This window comes from Podarcis tiliguerta (genome assembly GCF_965153285.1).
Source record: "Podarcis tiliguerta genome assembly, chromosome: 18".
Lineage (NCBI taxonomy): Eukaryota > Metazoa > Chordata > Lepidosauria > Squamata > Lacertidae > Podarcis > Podarcis tiliguerta.
This window is the reverse complement of record NC_139551.1, coordinates 4,865,700-4,880,222: the sequence shown is the minus strand read 5'-3', so window position 1 is coordinate 4,880,222 and position 14,523 is coordinate 4,865,700. Positions and strand designations below refer to the sequence as shown.

Below are 14,523 nucleotides of genomic sequence, written 5' to 3'. Positions count from 1 at the left end.
GAAACTGCTGCTTGCCTTCTATCACTGTGCTATTGAGAGCGTGCTCACTTATGGCTTATGTGTGTGGTACGGAAGCTGTACTACCCAGGACAGGATGGGGTTGTGCAGGGTTGTTAAGGCAGCAGAGAACATTGTTGGCTGCCCACCTTAGAGCAGATTTATGCCACAAGGTGCCATAGGAAGGCACTGGACATAGTAAAAGATCCATCGCATCCTGGTCACGGTCTCTTCGAGCTCTTGCCGTCAGGACGATGAAGACAAGAACGAGCCGTCTTAAGAACAGCTTCTTCTCCAGAGCGATCTCGGCCCTGAATGGGAAGCCCGGACTTTGAAAGTCATCTAATCTCCCTTGCTGTATTTTACTGTATTGTTTAATTAGTGTTTTTATGGAGCAGTCAAGTAATTTCGTTGTCCCCGAAGGGGGCAATGACAATAAAGATATTATTATTATTAAATCCACCGCCAGCCTCTTGCCGTCACCCAGGAAGGAAAGAGCCTCAAAACCACGAAAAGGAAAGACCCGATAAGTGGAATGGGCTCAACAATTCGTGGCGAATGAACAAAGCAAGACGACAGAAGTTGGCTGACGATTTGTCGCGGGTGCTTTAGTTGAGATTCCTGAATTGCAGGGGGTTGGACTAGATGACCCCTGGGGTCCCTTCTAACTCTATGGATTCGTCCCAGCATTTCATTTTATTATTGCAACGCAACACACACACCTGAACAACGACACTTGTGATATTCGACACCCCCCCCCCGGGGCGATTTCACGACATTTTCGGAGAGCCAAGGAAAAAAAGTACAAGATTAATGCTCGGCCATTTTGCTTTACTGGATAATATACGTTTGAGAGAATGCAACAGAACAAGGGGCTGATTCCAGTTTTCACCCTCCCTCCCAACTTCTTTTCCTCTCCCTGTTGGGCTATCCTGCCCCCTTAGGCATATAACCAACCAAAGTGGACTTGGGGCAGATCCACTGAAATCATACCTTACTGTTCATAGAGATCTCAAGCATTATACAGTGGTGCCCCGCAAGACGAATGCCTCGCAAGACGGAAAACCCGCTAGACGAAAGGGTTTTCCGTTTTTCAATGCGCTTCGCAGGACGAATTTCCCTATGGGCTTGCTTCGCAAGACGAAAATGTCTTGCGATTCCTGGGGGGTTTTTTCCGCTCCCCACCCACTTTTTCTAAGCCGCTAAGCCGCTAATAGCCTTTTAGCAGCTAATCCGCTAATCCCTTAAGCCTTTAATAGCCGCTAATAGCCGCTAAATCGCTAATAGCGCTAATCCGCTAAGCCGCTAATAGGGTTGCTTCGCAAGACGAAAAAACTGCTAGACGAAGAGACTCGCGGAACGAATTAATTTCGTCTTGCAAGGCACCACTGTACTGCTTTAGACAGCCATGGTGGCTTCCTCCCATAAGAATCTTGGGAGCTGTAGTTTGCTCCCCCATAGAACTACGCTTCCCAGAATTCCTGGAGAGATGGGTCGACTGTTCAACCTCTCTGGGAATCGCCGCTATATGAAGAGGCAAATCAGATAATTGAATCACCGAATTGAAGACCCCATGGACCCACTTGCTTCAATAGGTTGCAGGTGGGTGGGATTGCAGAACGAAAGGCGTACAGGTTATTAAGCATGCAGAAGGTTTTATATAGAGAGAGCAAAGTGTGCTGCTGCCCGTTGCTTCTTCTCTTCAGGATTCCATGGTTTTCTTGATCCAGGGAAGGAAATGGGCAATGCGAGTGTAGACTCCAGGAGGGTACGAGTTACCAAACGAGACGATTCCTTGTACCACGCCTCTGCACACCATGGGGCCTCCGGAATCACCCTGGGGGGAGAAAAGCAGACATCCTCACTGCTACAAGCTCCTCAAACCAAGCCAGCGTGGTGCAGTGGTTAAGAGCGGTGGACTTGTAATCTGGTGAACTGGGTTCGATTCCCCCTCCTCCACATGCAGCTGCTGGGTGACCTTGGGCTAGTCACACTTCTCTGAAGTCTCTCAGCCCCACTCACCTCACAGAGTGTTTGTTGTGGGGGAGGAAGGGAGAGGAGAATGTTAGCTGCTTTGAGACTCCTTCGGGTAGTGATAAAGCGGGATATCAAAACCAAACTACTACTACTACTACTACTACTACTACTACTACTCTTCTTCTTCTTCTTCTTCTTCTTCTTCTTCTTCTTCTTCTTCTTCTTCTTCTTCTTCTTCTTCTTCTCAAACTGCACCATTCAATTGCAAAGATCTGGGCCTCTGGCTCCAATTAGAACCAGTGCATCTGAGGGCTGGAAGGAGGTTCTACAGTCCAGCTCAGTGTGGCCCCTCCAAGTGTCCCTATTTTCCAGGGACATCCCTGATTTAGAGATGCCATCCCGGTTTCTGATTTGACCCCTTAATGCCCCACTTTTCCTTAGGACGTACCTGAAGGAGCATCTCCACCCCCATCGCTCATCCCGGACACTGAGGTCCAGCTCCAAGGGCCTTCTGGCAGTTCCCTCCCTGCGAGAAGCAAGGTTGCAGGGAGCCAGGCAGAGGGCCTTCTCGGTGGTGGCGCCCACCCTGTGGAATGCCCTCCCATTAGATGTCAAGGAGATAAACAACTATCTGACTTAAGAAGACATCGGAAGGCAGCCCTGTTCAGGGAAGTTTTTTTATGTGTGATCTTTTATTGTGGTTTTAATATTCTGTTGAGAGCCACTCAGATTGAATGGGGAAACCCAGCCAGATGGATGGGGTATAAATAAATTATTATTATTATTATTATTATTATTATTATTATTATTATTATTATTTACATTGGAAAAATATTGGAGGGTATGGAGTTGTTATTGGATCCCTAAGCCACCTGAAGGCAATCCTGTATAGGGAAGGGTTTTTTTAAAACCCAGTATACCTTCAGGAGTGTCTCCACTCCCATCGTCCAACCTGGACACTGAGGTCCATCTCCAAGGGCCTTCTGGCAGTTCCCTCCCTGTGAGAAGCGAGGTTGCAGGGAGCCACGCAGAGGGCCTTCTTGGTGGTGGCGCCCGCCCTGTGGAACGCCCTCCCATCAGATGTCAAGGAAATAAACAACTGTCTGACTTTCAGAAGACATCTGAAGGCAGCCCCGTTTAGGGAAGTTTTTGATGTGTGATCTTTTATCGTGTTTTTAATATTCTGTTGGGAGGCACCCAGAGTGGCTGGGCAAACCCAGCCAGATGGGTGAGCTATAAATATTAAGTTGTTGTTGCTGTTGTTGTTACTATTATGTTACTGGTCTGACTCCCGAGGGTGGTTCAGAACTTTCCCATGCTTCTTGAGCATTGGCTGATGGGAGTTGGAGTCCAGCCGGAGGGTGTGGGGGCCACAGATTCCTCCACCCCTGACCTCCCCCTCACCTGGCTTGTATCCCGAAGATCATTGTGGCTGCCGGCACAGATCATTGCATCGTCGAGTTGTGGGTAGATCTTCATGCACTTCCTCCGGCTGTAGATGGTGACGTTGGTCTCAAAAAGCCTTTCCGTGTCCTGGTCGTCGTCAATCAGGCCCCACCCTGCCAGGCTGCAGGGTGTCCCCTCGGGGAGGTCGCTGCTAGATTTGGGCAGGGGGATCATCTGGACGTATTTGTTCAGAGTCGCCTTGTGGACCAGCTGCAGGAAGGAATCAGGAGATGCAAGAGGGTTATCATAGAATCATAGAGTTGGAAGAGACCACAAGGGCCATTGAGTCCAACCCCCTGCCAAGCAGGAAACGCCATCAGAGCACTCCTGACATATGGTTGTCAAGCCTCTGCTTGAAGACCTCTAAAGAAGGAGACTCCACCACACTCCTTGGCAGCAAATTCCACTGTTGAACAGCTCTTACTGTCAGGAAGTTCTTCCTAATGTTTAGGTGGAATCTTCTTTCTTGAAGTTTGGATCCATTGCTCCGTGTCCGCTTCTCTGGAGCAGCAGAAAACAACCTTTCTCCCTCCTCTATGTGACATCCTTTGATATATTTGAACACGGCTATCATATCACCCCTTAACCTCCTCTTCTCCAGGCTAAACATGCCCAGCTCCCTTAGCCGTTCCTCAGAAGGCATCGTTTCCAGGCCTTTGAGCATTTTGGTTGCCCTCCTCTGGACACGTTCCAGTTTGTCAGTGTCCTTCTTGAACTGTGGTGCCCAGAACTGGACACGGTACTCCAGGTGAGGTCTGACCAGAGCAGAATACAGTGGCACTATTACTTCCCTTGATCTAGATGCTATACTCCTATTGATGCAGCCCAGAATTGCATTGGCTTTTTTAGCTGCCGCGTCACACTGTTGGCTCATGTCAAGTTTGTGGTCAACCAAGACTCCTAGATCCTTTTCACATGTACTGCTCCCAAGCCAGGTGTCACCCATCTTGTATTTGTGCCTCTCTTTTTTTTTTTAGCCCAAGTGCAATACTTTACATTTCTCCCTGTTAAAATGCATCTTGTTTGTTTTTGCCCAGTTCTCTAATCTGTCAAGGTCGTTATCCAAACCTCCCTTTGCAATCTGAAGTCTGCTCTGGAATTATGGTTGCTCCCTGTCCTTTACAATAAGGGTGTAATGGCCTGGGAATCCGATCCAGAGGCTGAACCGGAGGAACTCCAGCCTCCAATTGGAGGTAGAAGCCAAATAAACTTTTTAAAAAGAGAAACCAGGATTAAATTGACTGATTTGGCAAAACGGAAGCCAAAAAGCAAGTCAGCTTCCGATTTCTGTGGACAGGTTCTGCAAGGGACGTTTTTGTGAATGGGAGATATAAAGAGGCATTTACAGCCATGGAGATTACAGTAGCAAAATTTTGACTTGGGTTTTTGAATCTGTTTCCTTCTTTAGGATATATATTAGAAACAGTTGTGTCAAGTTGCCTTTTTTTGGGGGGGGGGAAGAGGATACAATTTGACAGCTGAAGAAAATCTGACAGACTGATAATTTTGGAAGAGTAAAAAGCAAATAAGGGGGGAAAGAGGCTTTGAAATATAAGCGTTAACCGCAGACCCCAGACCCTGGAACTTGGAGGCACAAAAGTGGGGCTAAGCAGGAGAACTCTCTACCACATTTCTTAAAGAGAGAGGAAAAGGAGGGAAGTCCCTTTAATACTCCACTTCCCCAATTTTGAAGTTGAAGCATCTTGGTGAAACTCCCACTTTAGTTGCCCACACCATGGTGCTAGTCCCTGGTGAGGGTCAGTTCTTCCACAAGCCACAGTGAAGCTGCTACACCAGGCAGCGGCATTTGAGCACAGGTAGGGGATAGGAAGAGTTGTTTTAATCCCTTTCTCCCTGAGGTCCCTGCCTTTTTTTTTGTTTAATTGTTATTTTATTTATGAATTTCAGATTTATCCACCAAGGCCACTGGCTTTGAGGGTGCAGCCTGAAGCAACTTACCTTGAGCAGAAGGATATCGTTTGAAACCGTTATACGATCATATTCCGGGTGCTTGTGGTACGACTCAACGCCGATCACCTGTTGAGTGTTCTCGATGGCGGAGCGGTCGTGTGCCCCCAAAACCACAGTCATCTCGCTGGAAAACAAGGGCGCCAGTGTGCATTGGTAAGGGTTAGTGAACCGTGAATCCTCAGCTATTGTTCTCTCTTGGTGACAGGCAGGATGGGGGACTCTGTCCATTTCCCCAGTTTGCCTAATAGGTTGGTAATGAACTAAGACGGCATCTCTGCTGCTTTGTCCCGGAGGTGTTTAACTTTAGGTCACGTGGGAAAGGTATTCAGCTGCAAATCTCCATTTGGAGGGAGTTGGTCTTTGTTCCCAAGCACCGTAGAAGAAAGCATGTGCCCTAATGTTTTCTCTCCACTAGAGAACAGCTTTGGCTGGAATGGAGCCTGTGAGAGGTCAGAGCTTTGTTTACAGCTCTGGCCGAAGTTATTTAATGTTTCTAAGATGCCGAACCTAGGCCTGGACAAGCATATGATTTCACACGACTATTCGGATGTAACACTAATTGTTTTGGGTCTGTTTTGCAACGAGTTCTGCTAGCAAAGCTTTGAAACCGCATTTTTGGAGTGGGGAATTTTTGATTCCCTAAGCGCCAGCTTTTATCCATCCTATTGCTTCCATACGTGCAATATTGACAACTGCAGTTCTGCTTGCAAAGAGCAGGTGGTTGCAGCAGCGGGGAGAAGGGAGAGAGAGGGAGAGACTTCACCTTGCAAAGCTCATTCGCTTCCGCATTTTTCACTTCCCCAGCTGGCTACAAAGGCATTGCCAGCACCTGTACAAAAGACCAGCTTCCGCCCATTAGCTTGGACCCTGGCAACCACTAGGGAATAGTGAGACGTACCTCATGCAGTGTGCAGCCGTCATTACCCACTGGGGGTCCACTAGGAACCCGCCGCAGCCATAGCCACTGCCCATTTTGAGGGCTGCCATGTAGGGTCTGGAGTGGGGTACTGCTTCCTGGCCTCCGACGATCTGGCTCCGCAAATGTGCTGCAAAAATAAAAATCACAAGGTTGAATCCTGACAAGACAGAAGTACTGCTTTGGGGGGACAGGGGGCAGGCGGGTGTGGGGATTCCCTGGTCCTGAATGGGGCAACTGTGCCCCTGAAGGACCAGATGTGCAGCCTGGGAGCCATTCTGGACTCACAGCTGTCCATGGAGGCACAGGTCAATTCTGTGTCCAGGGCGGCTGTCTACCAGCTCCATCTGGTATGCAGGCTGAGACCCTCCCTGCCCGCAGACTGTCTGCCCAGAGTGGTGCATGCTCTAGTTATCTCCCGCTTAGACTACTGCAATGCGCTCTCCGTGGGGCTGCCTTTGAAGGTGACCTGGAAACTGCAATTAATCCAGAATGCAGCAGCTAGACTGGGGACTGGGAGTGGCTGCCAGGACCACATAACACTGGTCCTGAGAGATCTGCATTGGCTCCCAGTACATTTCCGAGCACAATTCAAAGAGTTGGTGCTGACCTTTAAAACCCTAAACGGCCTCGGTCCTGTATACCTGAAGGAGTGTCTCCACCCCCATCGTTCTGCCCGGACACTGAGATCCAGCGCCGAGGGCCTTCTGGTGGTTCCCTCATTGCAAGAAGTGAGGTTACAGGGAACCAGAGGGCCCTCTCGGTAGTGGCGCCCGCCCTGTGGAACGCCCTCCCTTCAGATGTGAAGGAAATAAACAACTATCTGACATTCAGAAGACATCTGAAGGCAGCCCTGTTTGGGAAGTTTTTAATATTTGACGCTGTACTGTTTTTAGCACTTGATTGGGGTATATTATTTATACTCCACCCATCTGGCTGGGTTTCCCCAGCCACTCTGGGTGGCTTCCAACAAAAGATTAAAAATACAATTAAAACATCAGTTATTAAAAACTTCCCTAAGCAGGGCTGCCTTCAGATGTCTTCTAAAAGTCAGTTTATTTCCTTGACCTCTGATGGGAGGGCGCCACCACCACCGAGAAAGCCCTCTGCCTGGTTCCCTGTAACCTCACTTCTCGCAGTGAGGGAACCACCAGAACGACCTCAGTGTCCAGGCTGGATGATGGAGATGGTATACAGGACCGAGGCCATTTAGGGCTTGAAAGGTCAGCACCAACACTTTGAATGGTGCTCGGAAACGTCCTGGGAGCCAATGTAGGTCTTTCAAGACTGGTGTTATGCAGCGGCATTCTAGATTAGTTGTTGTTTCCGAGTCACCTTCAAAGGTAGCCCCACATAGAGCGCGTTGCAGCAGTCCAAGCAGGAGATAACCAGAGCAAGCACCACTCTAGCGAGATAGTCTGCAGGCAGGGAGGGTCTCAGCCTGCGTACCAGATGGAGCTGGGAGACAGCTGCCCTGGACACAGAATTGTGCTACATGAAAGACTTAGAATCATAGAATCATAGAGTTGGAAGAGACCACAAAGGCCATCGAGTCCAACCCCCTGCCAAGCAGGAAACACCATCAGAGCACTCCTGACATATGGTTGTCAAGCCTCTGCTTAAAGACCTCCAAAGAAGGAGACTCCACCACACTCCTTGGCAGCAAATTCCACTGTCAAACAGCTCTTACTGTCAGGAAGTTCTTCCTCATGTTTAGGTGGAATCTTCTTTTTTGTAGTTTGGATCCATTGCTCCGTGTCCGCTTCTCTGGAGCAGCAGAAAACAACCTTTCTCCCTCCTCTATGTGACATCCTTTTATAGATTTGAACATGGCTATCATATCGCCCCTTAACCTCCTCTTCTCCAGGCTAAACATCCCAGCTCCCTTAGCCATTCCTCATAAGGCATCATTTCCAGGCCTTTGACCATTTTGGTTGCCCTCCTCTGGACACGTTCCAGTTTGTCAGTGTCCTTCTTGAACTGTGGTGCCCAGAACTGGACACAGTACTCCAGGTGAGGTCTGACCAGAGCAGAATACAGTGGCACTATTACTTCCCTTGATCTAAACTCCTATTGATGCAGCCCAGAATTGCATTGGCTTTTTTAGCTGCCGCGTCACACTGTTGGCTCATGTCAAGTTTGTGGTCAACCAAGATTCCTAGATCTCTGCTTAAAAACCTCCAAGGAAGGAGAGTCCACCACCTTCCAAGGGAGACCGTTCCACTGCCAAACAGCTCTTATACTAGCCTCGGTCCAGTATACCTGAAGGAGCGTCTCCACCCCCACTGTCCAGCCCGGACACTGAGGTCCAGCGCCGAGGGCCTTCTGGCGGTTCCCTCACTGCAAGAAGCCAAGTTACAGGGAACCAGGCAGAGGGCCTTCTTGGTGGTGGCACCTGCTTTGTGGAACACCCTCCCACCAGATGTCAGAGAGAACAACAACTACGAGATGTTTAGAAGACATCTGAAGGCAGCCCTCTTCAGGGAAGCTTTTAATGTTTAACAGACCACTGTGTTTTAATACTTTGTTGGAAGCCGCCCAGGGTGGCTGGGGAGACCCAGCCAGATGGGCGGGGTATGAATAAATAATAATAATAATAATAATTACAAAGTTCTTCCTGTTGCTTAGTTGGAATCTCCTCTCTTATAACTTGAAGCCATTGGCAGGAACCTTTTGGCCAACGTGGGGCTCGAACCCACGACCTTGAGATTAAGAGTCTCGTGCTCTGCAAACTGAGCTATCCCAGAGATCAGTTCACCAAGAGTGTTCCCCTTCTTGCTGCCTTATGAGGTCCACCCCACAAAGTTGGAGAATGTTTAATATTTATTTGCCCTCCCTTTTAAAGGCCTGACTCCTAGCAATGTACGCTCAGAGCAGAAATAAATAAAATAAATGGACCTTAGCCACACTTGTACATTTCAATAGGTCCACTTGTAAACCCTGAGAGGCATTCAGCTAAGTCCTACTCTGGGTAGTCCCATTGCAAATAATCTCAGTTGGGGATCCCCTTCCAGATCTATGATTCTAGTCACGCCTATTCATTTGAATGGGTCTGCTCTAGGACTCAGGTTGGATACAAACTTATGTTTATGAATGTTCTCTGGCTGTGCAAATTTGGCACTCTCTTCTCTTGCATACAGGGACGTGGGTGGTGCTGTGGGTTAAACCACAGAGCCTAGGACTTGCCGATTGGAAGGTCGGCGGTTCGAATCCCCGCAATGACGGGGTGAGCTCCCGTTGCTCGGTCCCTGCTCCTGCCAACCTAGCAGTTCGAAAGCACGTCAAAGTGCAAGTAGATAAATAGGTACCTCTCCGGCGGGAAGGTAAATGGCATTTCCGTGCACTGCTCTGGTTCGCCAGAAGCGGCTTAGTCCTGCTGGCCACATGACCTGGAAGTGTTACGCCGGCTCCCTCGGCCAATAAAGCGAGATGAGCGCTGCAACCCCAGAGTTGGCCACGACTGAACCTAATGGTCAGGGGTCCCTTTACATTTACCTCTCTTGCACACGGCTAGTGCCGTTCTGGCGACATAAAAATGAACAGCACTTGCACCCTGAACATCTCAAAGGGAAGGAATTGAGACTGGCTTAGCCTGAAAGGGAGCAGCAGAAAACAGCTCATCAAAGGCGGACCTTTGTTTTTTGTTTAACTCACCTGTTTGGGCCCACGAAAAGGACAGGAGCGCAAGTAGGAGAGGCCGACCGAATCTCAACATCCTGACGTTCTGCTACGTTCAAGCTACGGAACTGCCTGGCACTTAACTGTGCAGCCCCTCGAACTCACAGCTTTTATTAGCGTTGGACTACACCTCCCCCAGGAAGCAACAGAGATGTGAAAATCTGATAGTGGCGGTTCCAAACAAGCTTAAGCAAGCTAAAACGGCAATCAGATAGTGAGGCGGTTGGAGGATGGGTGGCGGCTAACAGATTGAGATTGAAGCCTGACAAGACAGAAGTACTGTTTTGGGGGGACAGGAGGCAGGCAGGTGTGGAGGACTCCTTGGTCCTGAATGGGGTAACCATGTCCCTGAAGGTCCACGTGCGCAGCCTGGGAGTCATTTTGGACTCACAGCTGTCCATGGAGGCGCAGGTCAATTCTGTGTCCAGGGCAGCTGTCTACCAGCTCCATCTGGTACGCAGGATGAGACCCTCCCTGCCCACAGACTGTCTGGCCAGAGTGGTGCATGTTCTAGTCATCTCTCGCTTGGACTACTGCAATGCGCTCTACGTGGGGCTACCTTTAAAGGTGACATAGAAATGACAACTAATCCACAATGTGGCTACCAGACTGGTGACTGGGAGCGGTTGCCGGAACCATATAACACCAGTCCTGAAAGGCATACATTAGCTCCCAGTACGTTTCAGAGCACCATTCAAAGTGCTGGTGCTGACCTTTAAACCCCAAACGGCCTCAGCCCAGTATATCTGAAGGAGCATCTCCACCACCATCGTCCAGCCCGGACACTGAAGTCCAGCTCCAAGGGCCTTCTGGCAGTTCCCTCACTGTGAGGTTACAGGGAACCAGGCAGAGGGCCTTCTCGGTGGTGGCACCCGCCCTGTAGAACGCCTTCCCATCAGATGTCAAGGAAATAAGAAAGTACCTGACTTTTAGAAGACATCTGAAGGCAGCCCTGCTTTTAATGTTTGATGTTTTATCATATTTTTTAATATTCTGTTGGAAACCGCCCAGAGCGGCTGGGGAAACCCAGACAGATGGGAGGGCTATAAATAATAAATGTATCATCATCATCATCATCATCATCATGTGATTGGATCCTTCTGGGGTTCAAGAAGCTGCCATGCATTGTGCCCAAACTGTGAAATGCCCAACTAAGGATCATGAAGAAGTGTGCATGCACACGAAAGCTTATACTCAGAACAAACTTGTTGTTTGTTGTTGTTGTTTAGTCATTTAGTCGTGTCCGACTTTTCGTGACCCCCTGGACCAGAGCACGCCAAGCCCTCCTGTCTTTCACTGCCTCCCGCAGTTTGGTCAAACTCATGCTGGTAGCTTCAAGAACACTGTCCCACCATCTCGCCCTCTGTCGTCCCCTTCTCCTTGCGCCCTCCGTCTTTCCCAGCATCAGGGTCTTGTCCAGGGAGTCTTCTCCTGAGGTGGCCAAAGTATTGGAGCCTCAGCTTCAGGATCTGTCCTTCCAGTGAGCACTCAGGGCTGATTTCCTTCAGAATGGATCGGTTTGATCTTCCTGCAGTCCATGGGACTCTCAAGAGTCTCCTCCAGCACCATAATTCAAAAGCATCCATTCTTCGGCGACCAGCCTTCTTTATGGTCCAGCTCTCACTTCCATACATCACTACTGGGAAAACCATAGCTTTTCCTATACGGAACAAACTTAGTTGGTCTGTAAGGTGCTACTGGACAATTTTTTAATTTTTTAATATTTTGACTGCGTCAGTCCAACATGGCTACCTACCTGAAGCTAGAATCACTTGTGTGGGACACTTACTATTGGCTTGTTGTGTTTCCTTGGTGGTGAGAAAGGTTGGGGGTGGCTTAGGGTGTGGTTGCTTGTCTTGGCTGGCTGTAGGGAGATTTTTTTGTGTGTGTGAGCGGGGTGCATGTGTATTTTTGAATCAGGTTAGCCAAATTGATTCGCATGCTGTCGGTGGGTTCTTGTCGCTCACTCAGCGCTTAGTTAAAAGTATGGAACTTGCTCCAAACGAGATTGCGGTGGCCGCCAACTTTGGATGGCTTTGAAAAGAGGTTGAGCCACAACGTCCATGGTTCCAACCTCCACAATCGGAGATGAAATAGAGTCGAGAGTGGATTTCATGCTCTTTATTCAGTTCATAGTGGTGAGGAGGAATGAAAGTCCCCCCAAAGTATCTGCTTTATATACATTATTTACACAATGGGCTGAACGTGATTGGCTAATTCCGGAATTCTCCTGTAGGTCAATCAGGTTGTGGGTTCACTTCCATCTGCAGCTGCTTTGGGTGGCTCCTGCAGACCAGTCATACTGCTGCATTGTTCTAGGACCAATCAGAGTGCTGCATTCTGAATCCTGTTGTTCTAGGACCAATCAGACTGCTGCCTTCTGAATCCTGTTGTTCTAGGACCAATCAGACTGCTGCATTTTGGACCCTATTGTTCTAGGACCAATCAGACTGCTGCATTTTGGACCCTATTATTCTAGGACCAATCAGACTGCTGCATTCTGGACCCTATTGTTCTAGGACCAATCAGACTGCTGCATTCTGAATCCTTTTGTTCTAGGACCAATCAGACTGCTGCATTTTGGATCCTATTCAACTCAGTACATAACAGGAGGCCATCACACTTCTGAAATCACAGAGGAGGAGAGTTGCTCTTGTATTAAAATCCTGTTTGTGGGTTCCCCACTGTTGGAACTTCTGGTTGGCCATTGTCCGGATAGGTTGCTGGGCCAGATAGGACCCCTTTGGCCTAATCCAGCCCCTGGGCTCATCTTATCATGTTGCCATGTACCTTCCCTTTCTAAGAACTCTCTGATAGCTTAGTGGCCTTCCAGCAGGAGATGACCTTAATTGTAGCAGGGGAGGCAAAGGAGGTCCTTCCGTCAGATGACTGTTCAAACTGAACGATGGAGATAATGCCATGAGCTGCTTGATAAACGAAAAGGGGCTGGTGATTAGCTTTTAGCTGGCATTATCTGCCATTTTCCACGCAGAACTGGTGGTTAAAAGTCTGTTACACTTTGGGCAGATTAAACGATGGAGGGGTTTGTGCTGGGTGGAGAGAGAAAAGATATTTGCTGAATCAATAAAGGTAAATGTAAAGGTACCCCTGCCCGTACGGGCCAGTCTTGACAGACTCTAAGGTTGTGCGCCCATCTCACTCAAAGAGGCCGAGGGCCAGCGCTGTCCGAAGACACTTCCGGGTCACGTGACCAGCGTGACATCACTGCTCTGGCGAGTCAGAGCTGCACACGGAACGCCGTTTACCTTCCTGCTAGTAAGCGGTCCCTATTTATCTACTTGCACCTGAGAGTGCTTTCGAACTGCTAGGTTGGCAGGTGCTGGGACCGAAGAGCGGGAGCGCACCCCACCACGGGGATTCGAACCGCTGACCTTACGATCGGCAACCCCTAGGCGCTGAGACTTTAACCCACAGCGCCACCCGCTGAATCAATAGGGCACCCTGAAGTCTCCCACCACAGAACTGCTTTTGTTACCTGGTTTCTCCTGCTAGCGAGGACGGCCAGAACCCCTAAATGGGCTTCGGGACTCCTCTTTGTTTGCCTACTTCATACTCCATTGCTGGACATAGCCTCCAAGTTGGCAGTGCCGGATTTACGTATAAGCTAAACAAGCTATAGCTTAGGGCCCCGCTCTCTTGGGGCCCCCCAAAAAACTGAAAGAAAAAAAACACTGGATGTACATTTCCAAAATATAAGATAAAAAACAAATAAAATACAACCTACATACAGCAACAGGGATGCGGGGGTGCTGTGGGTTAAACCACAGAGCCTAGGACTTGCTGATCAGAAGGTCAGCGGTTCAAATCCCCACAACGGGGTGAGCTCCCGTTGCTCAATTCCTGCCCCTGCCAGCCTAGCAGTTCGAAAGCACGTCAAACTGCAAGTAGATAAATAGGTACCGCTCCGGCGGGAAGGTAAACGGCATTTCCGTGCATTGCTCTGGTTCGCCAGAAGCGGCTTAGTCCTGCTGGCCACATGACCCAAAAGCTGTACGCCGGCTCCCTCGGCCAGTAAAGCGAGATGAGCGCTGCAACCCCAGAGTCGGTCACGACTGGACCCAATGGTCAGGGGTCCCTTTACCTATGTAGGGTTTGGTGTCAGCGTTGCTCGTGCAGGTTCTCTGCTGTTCACTTGTGTTCCTTTGGTGGTGAGAGAGGTTGGGGTTGGCCTAGGGTGTGGTTGTTTGTTTGTGATTGGCTGTGGTGATCTTTGTTTTCGTGTGGGAGTGGGGTGGGTGGGTGTTTTGGATCAGGTTGATTTGTATGCTGATGGTGGATTATTGTCATTGTCTTTTTGGGCTGTGTATGTGATATGTTTGTCCCCATGTCAGTAAAGCGAAATGAGCGCCGCAACCCCAGAGTCGTCCACGACTGGACCTAATGGTCAGGGGTCCCTTTACCCTGTTAAAATGTGGCTATTTTCTGGGGAGATGATATTGAGTGGTTGTTTTTATTCTGATTATATACGTTGTGAGCTTTTCTGTGAACCTCTCTGAGACCGCCAGGTATGTTGCTGT

At 49.1% G+C, this 14,523-nt stretch overlaps 2 protein-coding genes across 2 annotated transcripts in view; one reads left to right on the top strand and one right to left on the bottom strand.

Moving 5' to 3' along the window:
* GTPBP3 (GTP binding protein 3, mitochondrial) overlaps positions 1 to 14,523 on the top strand; it is a 48,740-nt gene that overhangs the window by 22,373 nt on the left and 11,844 nt on the right. The window lies entirely within an intron of this gene.
* Positions 1,652 to 10,128, bottom strand: LOC310668538 (cathepsin G-like). The gene is made up of 5 exons (XM_083421934.1): positions 9,962 to 10,128; positions 6,290 to 6,437; positions 5,380 to 5,515; positions 3,379 to 3,630; positions 1,652 to 1,834 (listed from the first exon to the last, which is right to left on the bottom strand). The coding sequence occupies exons 1-5, from the start codon at positions 10,020 to 10,022 to the stop codon at positions 1,700 to 1,702; spliced, it is 732 nt and encodes a 243-aa protein (XP_083278060.1). The 5' UTR covers positions 10,023 to 10,128; the 3' UTR covers positions 1,652 to 1,699.